This window comes from Metopolophium dirhodum, chromosome 8 (genome assembly GCF_019925205.1).
Source record: "Metopolophium dirhodum isolate CAU chromosome 8, ASM1992520v1, whole genome shotgun sequence".
NCBI lineage: Eukaryota > Metazoa > Arthropoda > Insecta > Hemiptera > Aphididae > Metopolophium > Metopolophium dirhodum.
In genome coordinates this window covers 26,399,547-26,423,858 of record NC_083567.1, presented here as the reverse complement: position 1 = coordinate 26,423,858, position 24,312 = coordinate 26,399,547, and the positions used below count along the sequence as shown (strand labels likewise).

The 24,312-nt window shown below is 27.5% G+C and overlaps 1 protein-coding gene across 3 annotated transcripts; it reads left to right on the top strand.

Annotated features, from left to right (window-relative positions):
• Positions 1–83: 83 nt before the first annotated feature.
• LOC132949986 (tyrosine-protein kinase Btk) lies at positions 84–23,930 on the top strand. 3 transcript variants are annotated; one of them, XM_061021146.1, is made up of 18 exons: positions 84–492; positions 783–951; positions 2,232–2,291; positions 4,956–5,184; positions 5,262–5,444; positions 17,812–17,864; positions 17,957–18,037; positions 18,151–18,215; positions 18,289–18,354; positions 19,218–19,346; positions 20,489–20,682; positions 20,744–20,915; positions 21,021–21,189; positions 21,260–21,378; positions 21,738–21,856; positions 21,923–22,056; positions 22,141–22,224; positions 22,298–23,930. In XM_061021146.1, exons 2-18 carry the CDS (start codon positions 790–792, stop codon positions 22,313–22,315), a joined length of 2,037 nt encoding a protein of 678 aa, XP_060877129.1. In that variant the 5' UTR covers positions 84–492; positions 783–789; the 3' UTR covers positions 22,316–23,930. The 3 variants fall into 3 exon arrangements, with proteins under 3 accessions (XP_060877129.1, XP_060877130.1, XP_060877131.1); XM_061021147.1 differs by lacking the exon at positions 2,232–2,291; XM_061021148.1 differs by lacking the exons at positions 84–492; positions 783–951; positions 2,232–2,291; positions 4,956–5,184; positions 5,262–5,444 and adding an exon at positions 10,999–11,449.
• The last annotated feature ends 382 nt before the right edge of the window (positions 23,931–24,312 follow it).

Sequence of the window (24,312 nt, the reverse complement as noted above, 5' to 3'; positions counted from 1 at the left end):
GGTAACCAGTAATTCAGTCGCGGTCACCTGTTAGCCGCGTTGATAGCAGCACCACGGAACAAACGCACGACGTCCTCACCCCCGCCCGACCCTTTCACCACTAAGGAACTAACAGATATTATTATTATTATACATACAAGATATATACGAAAACTGGTTTTCGGTTTTTTTTTCCTTCGTTTTATATCCATTATTTATTTATTTTATTATTATTTTTTTAAATTTCGTTTCGTCGTCGCCAGCTACACCGTCCCCCTGTGCTGGCAACGCTAACGTCTGCCGCAGACCTCTTCAGTCTTCTCTTCCTTCATAGCCGTTTGATTTTTCTCCCTCATTATTTCTCCTTCACAATTTTATTGTATGATTTTTCTTCCGAACACAGTCCGCTGCAGCAAAACGCGACAATCCGTCCGCAAACGACACAGTACGATGATGTACCACCCGCGACCAACTACCCGCATCCGACGAAGGTTGAAATAATAACGGAAATCCGTGAGTATCGACCACACGAATGATAATAATATAATTAACTTTTGTTCAAATGGGTTCTGTGGGAAATACGTTTTTATTTATCTAACTTTCGACGTACATTTAAAGCACCTGAAAAGTGTAGAAGATGGCCAAATCAGAACTCATATAATAGGTACCTATTTTTTTTTTCCATTTATGATCTGTGCATATATTATTATGATTACAATCTTTGGGGGTCCAAACAGGTTCTTAAATTTTTTTAATTTTTATAAACTTTTCGGGATTTTTATTTGGTTTTGATGTGTTGTTAGATACACAATGATGGCTGGCAAAGATGACTTAGACGACTGTGACATCATCAAACAAGGTCTGATGGTGAAGCGGTCGCAAAACAAAAAACGATTCATGCCCATTAACTACAAACAGAGATGGTTTGTATTGACGACCAAGAACTTCATTTACTATGAGTCCGAAACGGAAGTAAGTCAGTAATTAATATTGATCTAAATTTATCGGTTTTGGATTTGTTTGTTGTTGAATATTTGCATTTACATAATATATATATATTTATTTCACATACATATTATATTCACAGCATATTTCAATATTTGGTATTGCATGAACACCGATATTTCATTTGGAGGGCGCTACACCCTCATGCATGCTTTCTGTCTTTTAAACGCATACCATAGAAAATTGTACGCTCAGCAGATCCCGTTTAGCTCCATTAGCTCAAAAATTAGAGTGACTTGACCTCTTATACAGTTCAAAGGTAAAATTATTATCTAGTGAATCTCATAGGTTTTTTTTTGGATTTTAATTTTAAAGCAAGTTATGAGTATTTTAAAATGCACAAACAATTTACAATTTTAAAATACTCATAACTTGCTTTAAAATATAAATATAAAAAAATCCTATGAAGTTCACTAAATAATATTCTTACTTCTACATTTTATTAAAGGTCAATTCCCTCTAATTTTTAAACTAAAAGTACTAAACGTGATCTGCCGAACAAACAATTTGATATGTTACGTGTTGGTAAGGCAGAGAAAGCGTATGCGGTTGTTGCAACCTTTTAACAGGGTTACTAAATCCTATATTTCAGATGAATCATAAATTATACACGTACATTTTTAATTTAAAAAGTACAAATAAATAAAATTACACATTGTTCTAATATAATTATTGGTCCAAAAATAATTGATTTTTTTATAACCTACTCACTGCCTAATTATCAGAGAACCGTTTCAAATTTGTATTACCTTGGTTTTACTAGGTTTGTTTTTTGTACTCGGTGTTCCGGAACTATGTTTATAATTTGTCAAGCAGACTAATAGATTTTTAATCAATAATATTAATTGTGTGGCTTGGAAATAAAATAGGCTAAAAGACAAATATTTAAGAGATCCACTTTATTAATTTTTCAAATATTTGCAAACTGAATTGTTGTTAATTGATTTTATTATAGTTCAATGATAATTGGTGTTTAAATATTTTTTAACTGTTTATTTTCACATGTTATTAATACCATGTTGTTTTGCTAATTATTTTTTTATGCCAATGTAGTAAAATCGTTTTTTCTTTTTAATTGACATAAAATAGCTTTTAGTTAGGATAGATCTGACTAGGTTTATAAAAGAATTAGTTTTAAAAATTAATTTAGCCTATTTTGTTTCTAAGTCAATATTTTTTTATAAATTAAATAAATACTCAGTTAGAAATATTAAAATAACTTATATTATTTGTTCTCCATTCCATAGGAAATTATTGAAAGAAGCTCACTGCCGTGTCTCCATAACATACATCAACTGCTTAACAGGGTACATATTATGCTTTTATTTGTTACTAACATTAGGACCACATCATTAACCAAGAAACAATAAACCACCTAAGTAATATAAATAGAGTAATTTATCAATTTATACATAATATAAAATAATAATTGAGGTGTTAATAAATCTTTTTAAAATTGTATTCGTTTACAAGGTAGTTGTAATTTATAAAATTAAAAAAACAATAGTTTTTATAATTATAGACTAATTATTACAATATATGATACTACTTAAGATATTTGGTACCTTTGCCAAATTTAAGTAAAGCTCTTTAAGTACAGATCACAAATGTAAAATATTATTCTTAAAAATGATATACATACATAATGTTGTATATACCATTATAACACTTAAATCATTGCTATTTACTATTAAGTATGTAATATGATCATAATGATGACTTGACAATTTGGGAAATGTTATATGTCATAATATATTCAATAGAAAATATGCATGTTGTTTGTAAATTTGTTACAATAATATTATATAATTCTTGAAAATGTATGCACTTAAATGCATGTACTAAATAATTACTAAATTATTCACTAAACAATTAAATAGGTATTAAGGGTTTTACCAGTTATTGGTTATATATTAAAATGGTGACAAAATACTATTATTAAATTAAATTAAGAAATTCTTAATATACTATACTACAAAAAAGTTATTTTCCGTGACAGATGAATGTAACAATTTATTACAAAAAAGTCATTAATCTACTATAGTAATATATAATTTATTATTGATATCAATTAAATTCATAAATTACTGCCATACATATAGTAAATGGGCAAGTGAGTTTGTTATTCAAACAATTTAAAGATTTGTGTTATTGTAAGGTATTGAGTATTATGTACAATTTTCCTATTAAAATTGAGTTTTAATCCTTGATTTGTGGTGGTTTATTGTTGTAGAGAAGGAATTACATATACTCTGCCCAGCGAGAGTATGTGTCGATTCTGTGCATCCCCGCGCAACATTCTGCCATAGTGGGGGACCATTCTCGATGGTTGGGTGTCATGCAGGGATGTGGAGAAATTGACTTTTGTTAGGCCGTGGCGTGTTCTCTTGTTGGACAGAGTATAGATACTATTTATTCTGAGAAATATTAATATCCAGATTAAGGATGGAGTTTAAAACAAGTTTTTTGGTCCACCAATTGGTGACCCCTGTCATAGAGTACCCACACAAGATATTTAGTGTTTATTAAAGATCCTAAATAAATGAATTCTTAACAAATCATATACAAGTTTTAAATTTTTCTGAGGACACATTTTTTTTAGACTTAAGTAAAAGTAAAAAGTACTATTCCACTTATTTATCAGCTAGAAAATAAATCTAGTTAGTCTTATGAAGAAGTAGTTTATTTATTTTCTCTATAATTTCCTTATATACAATATAAAAAAAATTGTGACAACTTATAAATTGCGCTTTAATTGAAATATTGTCAAGCATTGTTTTAAATAAGCTTGACTCAAAAATGTTTTGATTGTGATAATTTATGACTTATGTTTGCTTTAAAATGTATGTTAAACAATGCACCACTATCTTGCGTTGAGTAGAGTGAAACAAAACAAATGCCCAACACCCTGTCATTGTATCCTGTTTGGCTTTTTATTGTTATGTTTTCAATGGATGGTTAATAAATTGATATAGGAAGGTTTTATTTATTTTTTGGTTGTTTATCTATATTCTGTTGTAAGAGCATAGTTTCCGAGAACAAGCTATTAATAATTTATAATTATTTGTATACATAATATCTTAAACATCATCAATCTGGTTGGTTTTATGGCTTATGGGATCAATTTTCATGAAGGCTTATATTTTATTTTTGTAATTATTAAGAATTTTCTGAATGAACAAATTTAATTGGTCGAGGTGTATGATAAATAATAATATTCCTTAAATATAATAATATGTTGATTCTCTAAACCTTAATATCAAGCTTTAAGCTGGAATTAATAATATTAATAATATTATTACTTAACCATAAATAAATAACTTTAAAAGTTAAAATCAAAAAGCAAATTCACAAATTTGTATAGTGTAAGTCATAAGTATAATGAACTTAATTTCTGTCTATTCAATTGATAAAATCCATTTACTATTTACTATTTAACTGTTTTTTTTTTTAATTTCAGAAATTTTATTATAAAATGATGGTTTGTATTTAATAAAATAAAACAAAACATTTGTTGAATGTTGCTAAATGTCCTACTTATATAAAGTCACTAAGAACAGTGATTTTATTTCTTATTACTTTTAAAAAGTTGTGATTGTCTAATTCATAAATGTAGACTAAATATATTATATTATTTTCCATAAATTGCATTACAATTTCAAAAATGTAATTATTTTGAAATGTTATAACTTATATCGATTGTTCTTATATTATAGATATTAAAAATTTAATAAATAAATATATAATAAAATTTACAATTTACATTTTATTAATTTCTGGTTTTTTAGTTTAATAATAATAAAAATATTAGGATATTTTATATTAATATAATGTTGAATTAGGTAATCAAATTCATATTGAAAATCTCCATTCTGTTCAAATTCATAAATTAATTATTATTTATATAATTTTATATAAATATTAAATAAATAATGTTTGTGTTTTAAATATGTTTTATAATTTGGTTATAGCGTAAAAAAGAACGAGGTCGTATAAAACTGTCTACGGTAACTGTGATTGAAACAGCTACTATTACTTCTTCACCAAATATTTTATCTCAAGATAATACTAACAATGACGGAGAAAATGGGTATGCATTTCAAATATCATATAGTGATGGAAATGATCAACCATATACATTGTATTTAATCACACAAAAACTCCAAGAGAGAACTGATTGGATAAGATCTTTAAGAGCTGGTATAAATTAATAAACCATTACATTTTATGTTTATAATTCACCTCAGATACTAATTAACATGATATAATTGTTAAAGTATGTGCTGACACCTTGGGAAAGAGTGAAAAATATCATGCATCAATCTGGGGTGGTAAAAAATGGCAATGTTGTCGAGCTCCAACACGTATTGCTGAAGGTTGTGAACCGTGTTCCGAATGGAACAAGACACCGCCAAATTCACCTATTATAAAAAATGGTGAAAATAATAGTCCAATATTAGGTAAGTGTTTTCATAATAATGAGTGATTGTTTTTATTAACAAATGTCATTGTATGTACCTATACAATTTTTAATACCCATAGTGTTAATTCGTTTTAATCAATGATTGTATTAAATATTGTGAATTAGTCCAATATAAATTATAAGGGCATTTGAATGCACACAAACTCAGAATTAAGTAAACCTAACATATTGTATTAACAATTGCTTATAAATGTTGTAAAATACCCATTATTTTGAATTGTATTTTTTTTCTCAATATTTTTACATTTTTTTAAAAATAAGTTAAGAAATAATCTGTGACATATTGGTTATTGGCAACATATATTTTTGTTAATATGGAGGTGGCTTATATGTGTAATATATTATTTGTATTATTAGTTCTGACATTTTCAAGAGTTTAAGGTCTTGATAAAATCTTGAGTCAATTTGTTTATGGCATAGGAATTTGATTATTTTGATTAGTTTTTTTTATATTCTATGATTCTTATATTTTATATTCCCTTCTTAATGGCTATTCCCTTTTTTGACTTAGGGTTGAGGTATCAATTACTAAGGTCATTAGACTGTGGTACTGTGGGGGAGGGTACTGTAGATTTGTTTACACGTGTGTGTTTGTTTTGGCAGAATTTTTGATTTGGGCACTCGTAGGTATCTGCCATGCCCGGTCGAGGGATAGCGGCCTCTCTCTAGACAGATGTCTGCCCGGAGAGAAGTGCCGCCCGTGACCGAGGTTAGAACCGGCGACGGTGCGTATTGCAACTGACGCCTTAGTCCGCTCGGCCACTCCGTCCCCCTTTTCACTCTTATGTAAGTGAGCTACTATCAACTTTTATTTATAATTTTATAATCTAAAGATAATTTGTTGAATTATTTTGTGGTTTTTTTATTTGTAATTGTTTATATTTTAAATAATAAAATAATAATACAATTGCAAAAATCCATTACCCAGAGGCCACCCGTAAAATTTTTGGCGTGTTTTCTCCGTCTTACTAACGTTAGACATCAAATTTGCGTTCAGTAGATCCAATTTTTGATATTAACTTTAATATTATATTGTCTGTGTTTCTATTGATTTAATACTGTACTTACTCAGAACACGTTTAAAAATTCAACATCGCATAAACATAGATACTGTTTTTACCCGTCAGGTACCTATAAGTTTAAAAATATTAAAATTTAATAAAACAAAACTGGTTTTTCTGAACGCAAGTTTGCTATAATATGTTGTACGTTTGTCTGGTGAGACGTCCTCGGGTATTCAAAACCGCCCATTTTTAAATGGTTCAAACACAATTTAGGCAATTATGTGAAAACTTGAAATTTGAATGTGTAGTAACTAGTAAATTATTATTATTATTCATAAGTGTGTGTGACTGAAGTGTAAAAGAAATAGCGGAGCACTCCCGCACTTGCACGCACATGTCGGCATTGTCAATGTGTCGAACGGCATGCCCAAAATGAATATTATTATTTAATCTGATTTTTGTAGTCTAAAAGTATCAACATTTTGACAATTGTATTGAATAACCTATTTATTCAATAAAATATCTATAACCGAATTTATTTTAGTCATGAAGTTTACTTGAACTCGACTTTCTTACATTTTTTAATTAATTTGTATCAATATAAAATGTTGAAGGGTTAAATTTAAAAAGTGGAAAAATCGTTTTCGTGTATTTAACCTTCGAGACAATTCAAATACGGTTTTAGAATTTTTATATGATTACTAGCGTAATATTTTGGTATTTGGTAGGCAACTATAGACGGCCTGGATTAAATCCCTAAGTAATTATTTTAGGTGCTTTAATTTACCTATTATCGGTATTATCGGTCGCTGCAGAAAAATTGGGTTTGAAACTCCTTGATATTAATCCGTGTTGAAACTTATTAGTTATTGGATAGGAAATGTAGAATAAAACCATAGATTCTGCCATTTTGGTAATTGTTTGTATTTTTGATTAAATCGTGAGAAGTAGCTTATTTACTGAAATTAATGAGATAATATTTTCTGACTGAAAACGTCTTGATTGCTTAATCAGAAGATTTTGTTTATACACGTATGAGTTCTTATTACATGCTCACGACAATACCCGCAACTAGTATGTAAATTATGCAATTTGTCTAATATATAAATGTCGTTTCTCACGACTAAATAACTGTAAATAATAAATATATTTATATTTTGTTAAAATTGCCGTTAATAACTACCTATATATATTTTTTTTAAATAAGGGAAAGGATTTTTGTGTAAATCTTAATATCAAATTATATCTGAAATCAATTATATAGACAAATTTAATAACTGTGTGCCATGCAAGAACCTTAAAACAACTTCCATTTTTGTATTCATATAATTATATATAAATAGGCACATGTTAGGAATTATGTTTAGTTTTATAAATTGAGATTCTTTAGCTTGATAATGATATAAGTATGCATAATGTGCTTAAAAGGTAATTCATTTTTATGTTAAGAAAACGCCAAAAGCTAATGATTTTTTTTATAGAACTTAGATTCTGAAGGTAGCGATGAATGTTTTGGTTTTACAATGATGTGTATTTTTTTCATATTTTTTGATCTCTAAATATCACATTTCAATGTAGAAAATTCTAAAATGCTTCAATTTTTAACATTGACGGTGTTCTTTATGAGCTCATTGGATCTAGTTAGTACTGTAGGGGTTAAAAAGTAGATAATTTCCAGTAATTTATATATTTTTTAAAATTAATTAGAATAATAATTTTATACAAAAAAATATGAATTTTTTTTTTACATACCGAAAAAAACTCCATTTACAAGGAAAAAATGTGTGTATAAAATATATAAACAATTGTAGCAACACCGGTTATCGACGAAATAGATATTTGCAATTTTCATCAAATATTTATATTAAAATTTTCTAAACACTATATGTAATTTTCGAAATATTTTAACTTTTTTTGAGCTTCCTATTTATAAACATTTGATATTTTTAATTATTTATTTTTATTTTTGTTGATATAAAAAAAAATTTAAATCAAAAAGCTTAACAAGGTTTTTCATTAAGTTCAAAAGCGCCGTGAAAAACAAAAGAAAAATTAAGGAATAACGGGAATTTTTACGCAAAATCTATTTTGAGAAAATCGATTTTGGTTTTTGGTGTAACTATAAAACAAATAAACGTATATACATGAAATTTTCAATGGTTGTTTATATTTGCATTTTCTATACACGATAAAATTAAAAAAATATTTTGATTTGTTTTGAACTGTTTTCAACATTTTCAGTTTCCAATTGTATTAGTATTTTTTTTTCTACGGATGTCAATAAAACTTTGTTGGGTAAAAAAAACTTGAAAATTTAATACAAGGCTCCTACTATATTGTTACAATATAAGCATTTAAAGTTTAAATTTTGTCAAAATTTATCAAATTTAAATTTAATAATTATTTTGTAGCGACACCCACTTGCCCACCTTTGTATACGTAATGTTTGAACATTTTTTATAACATATACCTCAAATGTGTTGTTGATTTGTTAATACAGAAGTTTAAAAATGATGAAAATTATATATATTATTATGAATTATTTTTATTTCAGTGTTATAGATTCAAATTACGATAAAATTATTAATCGTTGGGACTCGAAACTACTCGCCAATACGTAAATTATTAATTTATATACAAAATAAATGTTCAAAATATTTAGATTAATTTTAAGCTATTTATACCACTAGCCTATTCACATTGATAAGATAGTCCTGCGTCCGTCATATTCAGGGCTTGAAGTAGGAAACAATTTCAGAAGGGACTAATGTCTTCTTATAGTTTTAAGCGTTCTATATATAGTTGTATGTATAAAATCCTAATTTGTTAAATGGGACGCTTTTTTAACCACCTTCAGAGCTAGGGGGACTGAGGAGGGGGGCGCTTCAACCCCTGGCCATATTATAAGTTAATAATAAATAGTACACGGTTTGTAATGTTGTAATAATTATTATTTATTATATGCGATGTTTTTTTTAGTAGTTATATAAATAAATTATAAAATATCCTTAAAAATAGTGGATGGCTGCTCAAATTTGTTTTAAATTTAACACGCATCCATCACACTATTACTGCAGTGACCTAATCAATGGCAAGTTTCATTCAAACTATACAGCAGGGCGTTTTCCTCGTTTTTTTTAGATATAAAGACGTTCAAAAAGTGGTTTTATTTACCATATTTATGGACGATATTTCGCAGAAATTTTATTTTTTATTACTCAGTAGTTGTTAATTGTTATCATTATAGTCTAATTATTAGATTCCATAAAATTATATAAAGAAATGTATGTAAGTTGTGGTTTTACCTAAACAAGCTAAATTGTTTGATGAATTATAAATTTTACACTTTGGATCGCTTTTTAAAACTAATCGTGAACTTATTGCTTCAAAATTCTAATCGCCCTTCCTGCGCAACACTTGTATTACCATTTACCACGTTTTTATTTTAATAAAGTATAAATGGTTGTTGAAACATTAATTAATTTAGTGATGATGTAAGGTACCATAGATAGTATAATTAATATTTACCCTTCAAAGATTTCTATCTAGTAATTTTATCTTTAAAACATTAAAATAAAGACTAGTCGTTTCAGGCATAATTGAAATTTGACGCACGTATGTCACCGTCAATCGTAGAGTAAGGTCATTTTTATTAGACAACTTTTACCTCCTATTTGACTTAAGCTTTCAAATTAAGTGGAAAAAAATAACAACCAAGGTCCATACATTTTTTCTATGAATAAAGTATATTTGTTTAAAGCAAATAAAAGTGAATTGGAAATCTGCTGAAAAATAAAAACTCGTCAATGTTTACTCTACAACGAGCATATATTTATAACATTATTTACTATTGGAAACTGGATAATATACTATATACATGTATAATTGTTAAATAGGTATATAATTTATTAATTATTCATATGTAGCATGTATAGGTAACCTATTACTTATTAGTTTAGAACGTATCATATGTAGTCAAACGATCACAGTAAATATAATAATGACTGATAATCAGACGTTTTTATCTTTCTTATAGAAGATAGTATAGATTGATTTTAATAATGCGAATCGAGAACACTTATCAATCAATATATTTTCTAACCCGCGGTATTCTTAGTTATTTTATTATTGTAAATTTATGTTCAATAGGTATATACTATATTATGTTCTCGAAAGGGTTGTACATTTTGATACGTTGGTCCACTAGAGTTAGGTTTTTGAAAGTCCACCTGCAATAGTATGTGTATAAACATTATACGTATATTATACCAAATAGGTACATATACCGATATTTTTGTCTAAAAAAATTGGTCGCGTGCATAAAACGAAAACAAATATAACCGGTTCACAATTCATATACATAATATAATATTATCCGTAGCAATAATAATAATGGTAATAGGTGTGTACCTATACGTCTATGTTTAATATTATAATATGCACGTAATAATTATATTGAAATTAACTCGTTTTTTTAATATTTCGGTCGTGTTTCAAGCCCTAGGAGCTGGCCACACTGCAGTGGTGTTTTAACCCGGTCAATAACAATGTATGCGTTTAGTGCGCTTGCCTTGATGCGTTCTCCCCTTCTCGCGGACAGTAGTTGTACTCATATGCTGTGGTGGAGGTGCAGCGCCTTCAGCCATTCACTCTTTTTTTTTATCTCTACGTTACGTTCGTCCCCCACGAAGAACCGTCGTCCCAACTAGTTCAGACAGGTGTTAGTACACATCGCGGTCGTGCGTATCCCGAACGTCGTTTGCAGTGCTCGGCGATACCAACGCTCATACATGTTAAAAAGTTGTAAGGTTAGCCGACTCGATATAATTATCTTATCCGATATACCTATACTTATAAGTCCAAAGGTGTTGGAACGCCTTTAAATCGCGAACGTTTAAATGAAGACGACATGTAATACGGCCGTGACGAATAATCCAGCGGATATAATATAATATAATATTATATTTGCTAGCCGAAGGTTCGTACTACTCAGAAACTTAAATAATAATCAAAATATATAATATCTATGTAGCTAGAAATTATGTTATGATGTTAACTGTAATATCATAATGCATTAATATATAATAGTTTTGCAGTATAATATAACATGTATTGACGCGTATTTCCTTGTTTGTAGTTTGCGAGATAAATTCAATATTATATATTTAGAACTTCGTTTTGAATTTTCTACACACATTTCGTTTCGATTGGGTTGGCGTGCGTAAGGGGGTGTGTTTTCTTTGCACAATGTATGTTACGCGCTCCCCTTGTATGGGGTGTGTGAAACGCGCCACCAATCGATATAATATGGACGTGACTCAGGCAACGCTTTTAGTGTAATACAAAATTTGAAATAGGATACTAAAAGTCGATATAGATAAGTTTTCATATCAATATTTCGATTTTAAATTTAGTTATATTTAATGGTAAAAAGTGTACAATAAATCGAATTATTTCGTTTCTTTGCTTACATTAAACATTTTAATAAATTGATTACATTTGACAAGGTTAGTATTTACTTTCTAGTTATTTTGAAAATATATTTTGTACTTATTATAACTACGCTTCGTCTATCTCACGAAGAAAAGTATTTGATTAGGTAAATTCAGGAAAGGTTTTAGTTTTACTTTCTATAGTTATTTTATAAAATACATTATTTCCCTATACCTACATATTATAACCACACCGCGTCTAATACTCACGAATATGGTTTTTTCATCTAATAAATGTATAATTGTATGCTTATAAGTATATATTATAATGTATTATTAACTATGTTTATAATTTTTATTAATATAATAATATACCGTTGCGCATAATATAGGTACTATATAGTCTTATACTGTGTTCTTAAAATATTTAATTTAATATAATTAATTAGAATTTAAATGTATCATGTATATGATAAATTCTTCAATGTTTATTAATAATTTAACCATACATTATATTATTATATTATGTAATAAATATTTTGTATAGGCAATGTTTAAAAATTATTATGTTTATCTCACAAGCTGCATATTATAATTAAAACTGACAATTATTTTCACTATTTTATACTAGAATTTATTGTATTTATTTGAAGTTATTCAAAATAGTTATTACAACGATATAAGTACTGGTTATCTATTTTTCGTGTTGTAACCTAACGTTTGTTAATAATGATGATAGCCTGGTAGTGTTAATCGTGACTAGTTGACCGACACATAATTTCTTAGGTACACAATGTTTTTTATCCATAATCTTGGGAACAAAAATCGCTTTGAGGCGTTTAAATTTCCGTGCCATCGAACTAGTGAAATATACTAGTGTATAGTACCTACATAGATGGCAAAACACTTAGTTAATGCCGTTGGTGGTGCACCTAATAAAACTTGTTATTATTATTGTCGTCATTAACTATTTTTTTGAACCTTATCGAATTGAGAAATCTAGAAACTTGGTCAACCGTAGCTTTAAAATAACGTAAAAAATGGGCATATATTAATTTTAATTATAAATTTTACCTTAATGATATATTCATTTTTCTCCTTTGTATTTACTACGATTTTTATCAGGTACATTATTATAGTTTTGTTTGTTTGATTTACAGTAATTTAAGTACTTAGCTACTTTGTTATAGTATAATTTGTCAACTGAGAGTCTCAGATTCTTTTTATATGTTTTTTCCCCGAAAAAGTGATTATATTTCAGCTATCATCCTGCAATAATTTTTATTCGTATTCGTTTTCCTGTGTTAAAAAACATGGTAGCCAACACTGTGTATGTAGAAAAAATAAATATTTTTTATAATACCTAATAGAAAATATAATTTATTTATTTAATTTGTATTTCACTATTTTATTGTTCTATTGATTATTTATAATACTCTTACTATATACCGTGTGTACGGCTATACTACTTTTATAATTCATATTCATTACTGCGATTATATTTCTAAACGCAAAAACTAATTTTATCAATTAAAAACTAATTTTGGTAGCCATATAGTTTTTCAATTGAATATACATTTGTTTACTTGTAGGTATACGAGAACATCCATTTTGTGTTTCGACGTTCAGACCTACTACAACTATTTTGTTATTAACTTTTTACATCGCTGTTTGGAAATTAATGATAGGATATGATTATACGAATGTAACAAGTCATATTGCTTAATGTTTCATCTCAACATCATGAACATTACTTGTTATTATTAAAATTGGAAACTGTATTTTTTCGCTGCTGTAGTATACATTTATTTGATACTTGGTAGCGCACGTTTGTGATATTTATGCATTGAAACATTTTGAATTCAGTGAGTCATCGAATAATGAAATTTTATACCGGGTGTTTATTCCCCTCATATTCATTACATTAATTATATTCTCCTCGGTAATAATTTTATATTAGCAAACACGAACACTTTATGCTGCATATATTTGTTGTAAAGCCCCCTCGTTTTCTACATTTCTTCAATTTCCTGTTAATTAATGGCGGATATAGGCTATATAGAGTTAGTAGGTATAACGTAATCCCCGTTTATTTTATTATTTGTGAACATTTCTTTTCACCATTCATTATAAAGTATTGTAATAGGTAGGTAACTTTTTTAGCGTGTGTATGTTCAAAAGCATAGACTTCCGATATTGGCGAACTTTGGTTTATCAATTTTATTTTATATGTACATAAAGTCATAAAATACATATTAAAATATGTTGTTATAATATTGTTATAATCCTGTTAACAGTATATTATACCTACAGTTAAATCAAAGTCTCAACATTTTCATCCTTGCGCAATTTGATAATTATAAGCAGTTGTAGATTAAAAAAAAAGCAGTCAAGTGGATGTCGCTCTGCTATACAGTATAGGTTACAAGCGGGACAGTGAATAATGGATTATATTAAACTTGAATTCAATGATATAATATCATTGGATAAGAAAAACGATTCTGAGCGGAGACGGTTTATCAGTCTGGATTTTTTAAATTTTTTTTTATTTATTATTGCCTTTAAGTAGAATTAATAAAATAATATTATATTTTTATTCGTTGCTACGGTGACAAACAAATCGTTAGAAATTGAAATCCCATTTTATGCGGTTTTTCGTAATTTGTCAGTAGTTTTTCCCGTAGCATTAAATAACTATTGAGAAAATCGAAAAATGACCTATAAAGTAACATCTTGATCCAATTTGCTAAAAGATAAGGTACTATATGTTGAAATCGAAGCACTCCATCTGTTAAAAATTGTGTATACAGGATATATAAAAAAAATTAAAAATAAACACCATTGTAAAACCACTAGCTTCCTCGCTCCGCTCAGAATCGAAAAATATATAACAATTAATCAATAATATGTAAATATTATGTCATTGCGTAGGTAATACTTTTGCAAGTGAACTTTATATTTTAAGTTAGTTATTGAATCATTAACAATTTAAAAAAGTGTAATAAGTTATAACCTTTTTCGTTAAATTTATCGTAATTATCAATTTACCTTATTTTTGAATTACAAGTAAAGAATTATATTATCTGGGTGACTATGTTTGAATCTTTGAGGTGAATATATAAATGGTGGATTAACATAATATATATAGGTACCTACCTACTTTATTATAATATGGTCTTATATATGATTAATTCAGAAAAACGAAAGCATAATAAATTATAATGTTTCTAAATAGTTTAATTTTGTAGTTAATATTTATTTACTTATTGAATCTCCGTAATGTTTACATATGAACAACATTTTTTTTTCTATTGTCGATGTACAAAAATATTTTGACGATTTGAACGAATTGTAGACACTTAATCGGCACGCGTGGCTAGTCATAATTCATAAATATACGATGTGTTTTCACATTTGACCAAAGAAATGTTCCGGTCAATATTCGATCTATAAATTAATTATTAAATTTCTATTAACCCTTTGTCTGACTAGTTTATATAATATCCTTTAAAAACACTATTATGTAGTTATCCTACTATGTAGGTACCTAATACTAAAACGATAAGAGAAAAACATGCGTATATAATGGAATATAATATATAATACACCTAGGTATTATACAGGTACTTAACATATTTTATTGAGTATAATCCGCAATCAATGTTATTTATAACCTAATTATTATCTAATTAATTAATTATATTTATATTGAAAAGCTTGTATTCAATTAAATAATACAGTAATTTAAATCAATTTATGGGAATTTTTTTTTTCATAACATCATAATATTTACAAGTTATATAAACTATTTATCACTTTATGCAGTCATCATTGGTTATTTTTTTTTCATAGTGCGTGCTCACTAATATTTCAGTAATTTAATTTATTTATTGAATGTGCAGCTTGTTTATTATGTTCGTACCTATATAATATTATGTGATGAAACCGTGTGTTTAGGTTGGATTTAATATTGTTTGCGGTTTGTTTTGTGTTACTCTTTCCACAAGTATCACCAACATTATTTTACGACTGCTACGTTTTTTTTCCTGAATAATTGAGTAATGCTTTTTCATGCGACGGTAGGAGGGATATTATTCCGAGTGAAAAAAAAAACAACAAATAAATAAAATATTTGTAGACCGCCTTCATTGAAACACACACACAGCTGTATTTTATTTCGATACTCCGTACACACATACAAGAATAGGGCGCATTATATATTTGGAACTCTGTTTGAGACAATGCACACATACACACACGTATACATGCATACATATGGTCTTTGGGCTTCACCTCTTGTCTCCTCTTCCCTATACATCGTTCACATAAAGGCGTAATTGTCTTTGCATAATGCGCGAGTGTGCAGTGTACATCACTGACATATTGTATTATCTTAGGGTATAAGATAGAGAAAGAAGATGGTTAAGAAACGAAAAAAAAAAGTGGGAAAGGCGTTACATCAGGTGAATGACTTTGTATTCTGTTCTGTTTATGGTAAAGGTAACAGACGGAATATGGTCCACCGATCCGCGTCTAAAAATATAAAAGAAACCAACGATTATACAAGTAAAGAGTCTAGACCGTTAGACTGTAGACGGACGATCTTATTATTATGATTATGATTATGATTATTATATTGGAACAAAACAATAGTTGTTCTCCGACAAATGTATTATATATTTTTTATAGGTACAAGGTACTATTCTTTTTTTCGTTTTGAAATATCGATAGTGGAGATTGTATGTCATCGACTAGTTCGTGACTGTGTTCTTTCCGTGTAACATTACAACAAAATGACATTATTCGTGTCGCAATGTTTTGATTTTTTCAATATTATAATGACAACTTGATAACAGATTGAACATCAACAAATTATACACATTAACGTATTTAATTTTAAATTATACAAGAATATGATTTATTACAAATTATTTTTTAGAAACAAGCCTTAAATAGAACATAGAACAATCAGGCAAAAATTGTGTAAACTAACAAAAAAATGGCAACTGTGTGGGCTTAAAATAAAAAAAAGTTAAAATGCATTTTTATAATTCATATAAGTAATATGAATGAGTATTATGTCATGAATCAATCAACATGAAGTGTGTAACGAAGAATATTTTCGTGGTTTTTTTCGAAGTGCTATAAATGTAATGTATTTTAATATTTATAATCATGGGAAACATTGCAATTGCGTGTGTTTTTTTTGGTCAGTTTATTTTTTTGCTAAGTAATCAACAAATCCCTTTTTTGCATGTAAGAATTTGTTAATGATTTTTTTTACTGACATTTTGGTTATGTATTTGCATAGTATTACTAAAACTGTCCGTTTCACTGAAAAATAAGACGTTAACGTCAAGTATAAATAATAAAGTGTACATAAATTTAAATAAATAAATAATTTTTAAGATTATATAATACTTTTTGCTTATATATTTTTAAATTAATAAGTTAATTTTTTTCTTTTAACATAAATATGTTTTTGTGCTGGATACATAATAAAATATTTCTGACCGATTTTGTGTAAGGTTTTTAAATATTAAATTACGATTTTTTTTTATCATTATTATTAAGTATTATAATAAAAATAATGATTGCAATTTAGTACATTTTTTACTACAATATTGCAACCAGTTTTATAAGTTATTTAATGAAATAATTTCTGAGCCTTAGTGTAAAATATAAGCCAAGTGAAATTTACATGGTAGTTGCTTCTGCTTAGTTGAGGTCAATTCACCATGACTGGTAACACAAATCCAATTCCTATCTGACCCCATTGTATTTAGTTAACAGATATAATCTTATTTTATTTAGATTATCATTATTGTTATTTGTTATGATTAAAGATTATATGATAATATATTTTGTAGAATACAATATTTAATTACAAATACGTACTTGTTCACAGCATTAACATCAAGCCCAATAATGCCAGGTGGAACCCCAGCTGCTAAGCTAAAAGTAAGCATTTAATATATTAAAATACATAGTTTATAAATTCAAAATACAAATTGTTGTATTAATTAAATTTATTTATTTTACATTATCATCAGGACCAAGTACCAAGAATTAAGGTAGTGACTGCTCTCTATCCCTTTAAAGCAATTGAACCAGGAGATTTGACTTTAGTTAAAGTAAGCCAAAACATTATTCATATTTACATTAATGTTATATGTTGTTAGCATACTGTTATACTAATATTTAATTTGTTGCTTTATTTGAGTTAATAAAATTAAAAACCTTTTAGGGATGTGAATATGACGTCATTGATGATTCTCAAGATCATTGGTGGAAAGTAAGAGATGAGCATGGGTAAGCAAATATAATATACTTTTAAGTCTCAAACATAGAGATATTTTGTAATTTTATTTAAAAAATGTTACAGTGCTATAGGCTACATTCCTAGTAATTATGTTAAAGAAAAAGAATTTCTCGGTCTTCAAAAATATGAGTGAGTACTGAAATAGTTAATTGCATACAGTTGAATATAACATTTTAAACATTTTATTTTTGCTTGAACATTTGTTTTGTATTTATTATGCTTATAACTGTCAAATATATATTATATATATTGGTACTTATCGGTAATCATGACTACCCATACAATTTTCCGGTTCTCAGCTCAATTCTGTGATTGCGACTACACCAGATTAATACTGTTATATAATTTTAGGACAATTTTCTCATCACAAGATAAAATAATTAAAGTAGGTCTGCCAAATAAAACTCAAAACCTACTACATATAAAAGCAATGTACAGCTTCCAACAAACCAATTACCAGTTTATTGCCGTCTTTTCATCTAAAAAATCTGGGATTTACCATGGCATGAAAAATTGCTGTGACTTTTCTATAGTATCTTTTTGAAGTGATGAATATGTAGGTCGAAAATCCAAATTATACTTGAAAACAGATGTATTATAAATGTAATGTAGTCCTATAAAAAAAATTAAGCCAGTATCTATGCATGTTGCAGGGAATTGGTTGGATGGCATATTATGTCTTACGTTTTTAGTTTATTGGGTAGATATACTTATATTATTTTGTCTTGTTGATTACTAAATTATATTAAAATAATATAACTTAGTTTTAACCTGTGATAGTCGCAATCACATAATTAAGTTAACCAGAAAATTGCTTAGGTAGTTGCGATGACTAATAAGTAGGTACCTAACCTAACCTAAGTAGGTACCTATATTTTATTCTAATGGTTTATTAATTAATTATAATAGGTATAAAAACGTTTTTGAATCATTCATAGTATATAAAACAAATTTGATGTTCATAATATTTATCATACAATTTGTATTTTAAGATGGTATGTTGGAGATATGTCAAGACAGAGAGCTGAGTCTCTTCTCAAACAAGAAGATAAAGAAGGATGTTTTGTTGTTCGAAATTCGTCAACCAAAGGTCTTTATACACTATCTCTTTTCACAAAAGTGTAAGTAATTCAAAAGTTTTATTACTTTTTATATATCTTTTATTTTTTACAAATAATATTTTTCACGCTCATCAATACAAATTCATTACATGCATGCAATTTAAATTGTATTTAATAACTTTAGTTACTTATTTAAATAATATTTAAGGACCATGAAACAAAAAAAATTACTTTTTTTTCTTACAAATTTTTGTAGCAGCGGTAATGAAAACTAAAGCTGGGTTCACATTACACTGTGTTGTATCGTTTCGTTTTTTTTATGTTTATACCAAAATGCAATACCAATGATATGAATATTGTACCTGATGACAATATAATATAATTTTTTTTTAGTTATCATTTTAAATGCACATAAATGTAACCACACGGTCAAAAGTTGAATATATTCAACTATGCGATATCATTTGGTAACTGTGGTCATTGTGATTATTTTACACAACACGGTGTAGTGAGAACCGAGTGTAGCTTAAGATTTTCTATTATTTTATGCCAAAGATGTTTAAGCAGCGCTTTATAATTATAACTGGTTAAATATTTCTACTACTAAAATTTTGAAAAAATATCAGTATTAAGTTTCTATAAATTAATTTAAATAGGTTAACACTATGATGTTACCATGGTTATTTGAATCTTATGGTTTACATTTACCATTATAAAAATATAAAATTATGTATATTTATTATTTAATATTTTAAAATCAAAATGTAAATATATACAAATATATAACAATTAAGATAGTTTGGAAGTAGTACCAATAGAAATAAAATTAAATATAATATTGTTTGGGCAGATCATAAGAAGAAAGAAAAATTAAATTGTAAAAAAAAAAAAGAATAACTAAATTTAGAGACGGTTTATAAGCATAAATTAATTTGTTATTTAAACATACCATACCTATACCATAACATAGGTACTGTACCGTACCATACCTACCGTAGTTGTTAAAAAAAAAATGGGACTATAAACAAAGAATAACAAAATAGGGGAGGCTACACATTTTATCTAATATTTATTTTATATAAAAAACAATTTTTGTTTGATATTTGTTTTCAATTGTATTGATTAAATATTAATGATGTTAAAACTCATGTTTATTTATATTTTTATTTTAACTAACTATTATACTATTATATTTATTGTAGGCCACACTCTCACGTGAAACATTATCACATTAAGCAAAATAGCCGAGGAGATTTTTTTTTAAGCGAAAAACATTGCTGTTCAACTATTCCAGAATTAATTAATTACCATCGTCACAACAGTGGGGGATTGGCATCACGTTTAAAAGCTTCTCCTTGTGATCGTCCTGTTCCTGCTACAGCTGGCCTTAGTCATGGTAAAAGTTAAAACTATATTTATTAATCTTTTCAGTTGTTTATTTATTTATTGGTTTTTAGACAAATGGGAAATAGATCCTGCAGAACTAATGTTGTTGGAAGAACTAGGATCAGGTCAGTTTGGTGTGGTACGTCATGGTAAATGGAAAGGTTCCATTGACACTGCAGTTAAAATGATGAAAGAAGGCACAATGTCTGAAGATGATTTTATTGAAGAAGCCAAAGTCATGACGTAAGTCTAGTAAACACTAAACAGTAGTATTACAGTTAATGTAATACAAAGTAAAAATACTGGTTTTATAACCATATTTATTATATTTTAACTTACCTTATTCAGGAAACTCCAACACCAGAATCTAGTCCAACTTTATGGAGTTTGTAGTAAACATCGCCCAATTTATATAGTTACCGAGTATATGAGACATGGATCACTGCTGAATTATCTCAGGCGACATGAAAATAGTTTAGGAGGAAACAATGGTTTATTACTTGACATGTGCATTCAGGTAAATGTCTTTTCTCAATACATTACAAAATACAACAGATTTTTACTAAAATAATTATTTTAACCATTAGGTTTGCAAAGGGATGGCCTATTTAGAACGTCACAATTACATACATCGTGATCTTGCTGCTAGAAACTGTTTAGTGGGTTCAGAAAATGTTGTAAAAGTTGCAGATTTTGGATTAGCCAGGTATTTAAAACATTAGGTTACACCTTTAATACCTTATCAAAACTTATTTTTTTGCATTGATTTATAGTATAAATATGTATGTATACAATTTATACATACAAACTTATATTATCAACTTGTTAAATAATATTATTTAATATTTATTGTTTATGTTTAAAATAGTTAGTTTTATTTATGCACTAGGTTGTGCATGTTGTAAAAGCCTGGAACTTAGGATTTCCTATTCTAGTATTTCCCTCTGCATATAATTCTAAATAAAATCAACTTAATTTTAAACAACTCATACTCATATATAATTACAATAATAGTACTGTGTGTATGGTTGAATTAAAATGTTTAATTTATTATTTTATTATAAGGTATGTCCTCGATGATCAATATACCAGTTCTGGTGGTACCAAATTTCCCATTAAATGGGCTCCTCCTGAAGTCTTAAATTACACTAGATTTTCTTCCAAATCTGATGTTTGGGCTTATGGTAAGCATAACGATTTACACATATACATACAAACTTAGTATGGAGTATAAGTTTTTGTTTTTTTAGGTGTTTTAATGTGGGAAATATTTACTTGTGGTAAGATGCCATATGGACGCCTTAAAAACACTGAAGTTGTTGATCGTGTACAAAGAGGCATTATTTTGGAAAAACCGAAAATGTGTTTCAAAGAAGTATATGAGGTAAATTTTTTTCTGAGTAGAATTAAATTAGAAATTAATGTTTGTATGCAAATATGATTTTATAATGCAAATACATTTTCAAAGGTTATGCGTAAGTGTTGGAGCCATTGTCCTGAAGATCGTCCATCTTTTAGATTGTTAAAAGATCAACTGGCTGTCACATCTCAGGTATAGACAGCAAACAATTTATAAAAATAAATTAAAAATGTACAATTCATTAACATTACTATTTGTTTTACAGGGTTTAATAGCAGATTGACGTGTTCGACAACAATCTTGCAATTGTGCTATTTGCTTGTTGCTTGACATTGGTTATGAGCCCCTCATAGAATTGTGCCGTCTAGTGATTGAAACAAATCGCCGTGGCACTCTTTGAACCTATAAGTTTTAAGTTCAGTTGTCAAAAAATTTTCAGTGAGTTTATCTACATAAAAATGATCTCGAACTTTGCAATAAGTTTTTTAAAACAATTTCAAGTGCTGTTTACATTTTATACTAATAAGTAATTACTATTTTATTGACATCAATTGAGATATTATACATTCCTTGTATATGTACATGTTTTATTAAAAAACTTGAAAATTTAAAATTACTTGGGTATTTGTTTTGTACAGGGTTATAAATCCAAAATTAATTTATAAAGTTATTTGAGACATTGAATTTTGAAAAATAATTTTACTACTTGCATGAACAACAAGTTTATGTCTAAATAAACAATATTTGCATGATCTACTTTTTAAATCAAAATTTTTCTGAAAAACAATCCAAAACAATTTTATTTTAAGTCTTCCATTTATAGAAAAAGTATTAACTGCCCAATGTGTTTCATTAAGTGCTCACATTTGTATCCCATGATAATTATTGTGATACCATATTTTTTTTTTTTTTCGTTTTGAATTCAGAACAAATTTATAAAAACAATAAGTGTTTCATTAATTTTGTGATAAAAAAAATAGTATTTCTAGGTACTGTATTAAGTATGAAGACTAATGTAAGGTACAGTAGACCTTATACTAATATACAAGAAATGTGTTTAACAACAGCATTACAAGCGGTTTGCAATCATATCGCAGTGATGTGGCTGTTTTGATGACAAAATACAATAATCTAGATATCTTACCCCACACTACCTTCATGTGAGTCACTAAATCACTGAAAAGCGCCCCATATGTTTCCACGCTCAGTGTGCAATCACTTCTTGTCTATTAGGATAAGGTCTATGGGTACAGAGGTACAGTGTATTCACGGCAACAGGCTACACCAAGTAAACCTAACCTAACCAAGTATAACTCAGTAATCAAAATAACTTGAAAATTATCAACAAATCTGAAAAAAGTGGTTTTTATTTTAAAAAAATGTGTTGATCATGCATAAAATACTTGAGTTAAACAATTTTTAAGTCTTAGGTATTTATAATTTAATAATTTAGTTTCATGTTGATTTAGAGTTCATAAATATGTAAAGAGTACTGAGTTATAAGGTATACCCTATTTCTGTGGAAACGCTGTATTTAATTATTATATTGTATACATAGCTGAAATATTATAGAAAATATAATTAATAAATATGACAAATTTTGTAGTTGGTGAAAACTTAAAACTATTATTTTGATTAGGTACTTTTTATTCAAAGTTATTTTACAATTCACAACACTAATATTTCACACAAATTATTAACCATTAAATAGATTTATCGTTATCGTTTAAAATACCATATGAAGTTTGTCCTATTTATAATGCTGGTAAAATATAACCCATATTTTTTTTTTTCATACATTTATGTTGTATTTATGTTTAATCTCAATTGTGTCAAATTGTGTGTGCTTATTTTATACTGTATAAATATTACTTAAAAGGTAAAATGAGCGTTTAAAATGTAAATTTATAAGTTAAGGATTATAATATCCAAAAAAAAAAAAAATGGCATTTAAAATGATATAATTTCACATAATTAGTAATATTGAACATTGTGTTATTCTTTTAGTATATTATTGTAAGCAAGCAAGCTTAAAAATGTTTTTATGAGTTCCAAATTTTTATACTATTATGGCGTTTTGTGTTTGCTTCAACTGTGTACAATATTTTTATTAATTTTAAACTTAGATATATCTTTGCCATTGTATCATTGATTATTATATAGACATTGAGTCAATACAATTTTCAATAATTACAATGCAGCTAGAATGAGTACTCTTTTTTTAAGTTATATATGCTCAGTTTAATGATTTGAATACTATTTATACCTGTTTATACATTA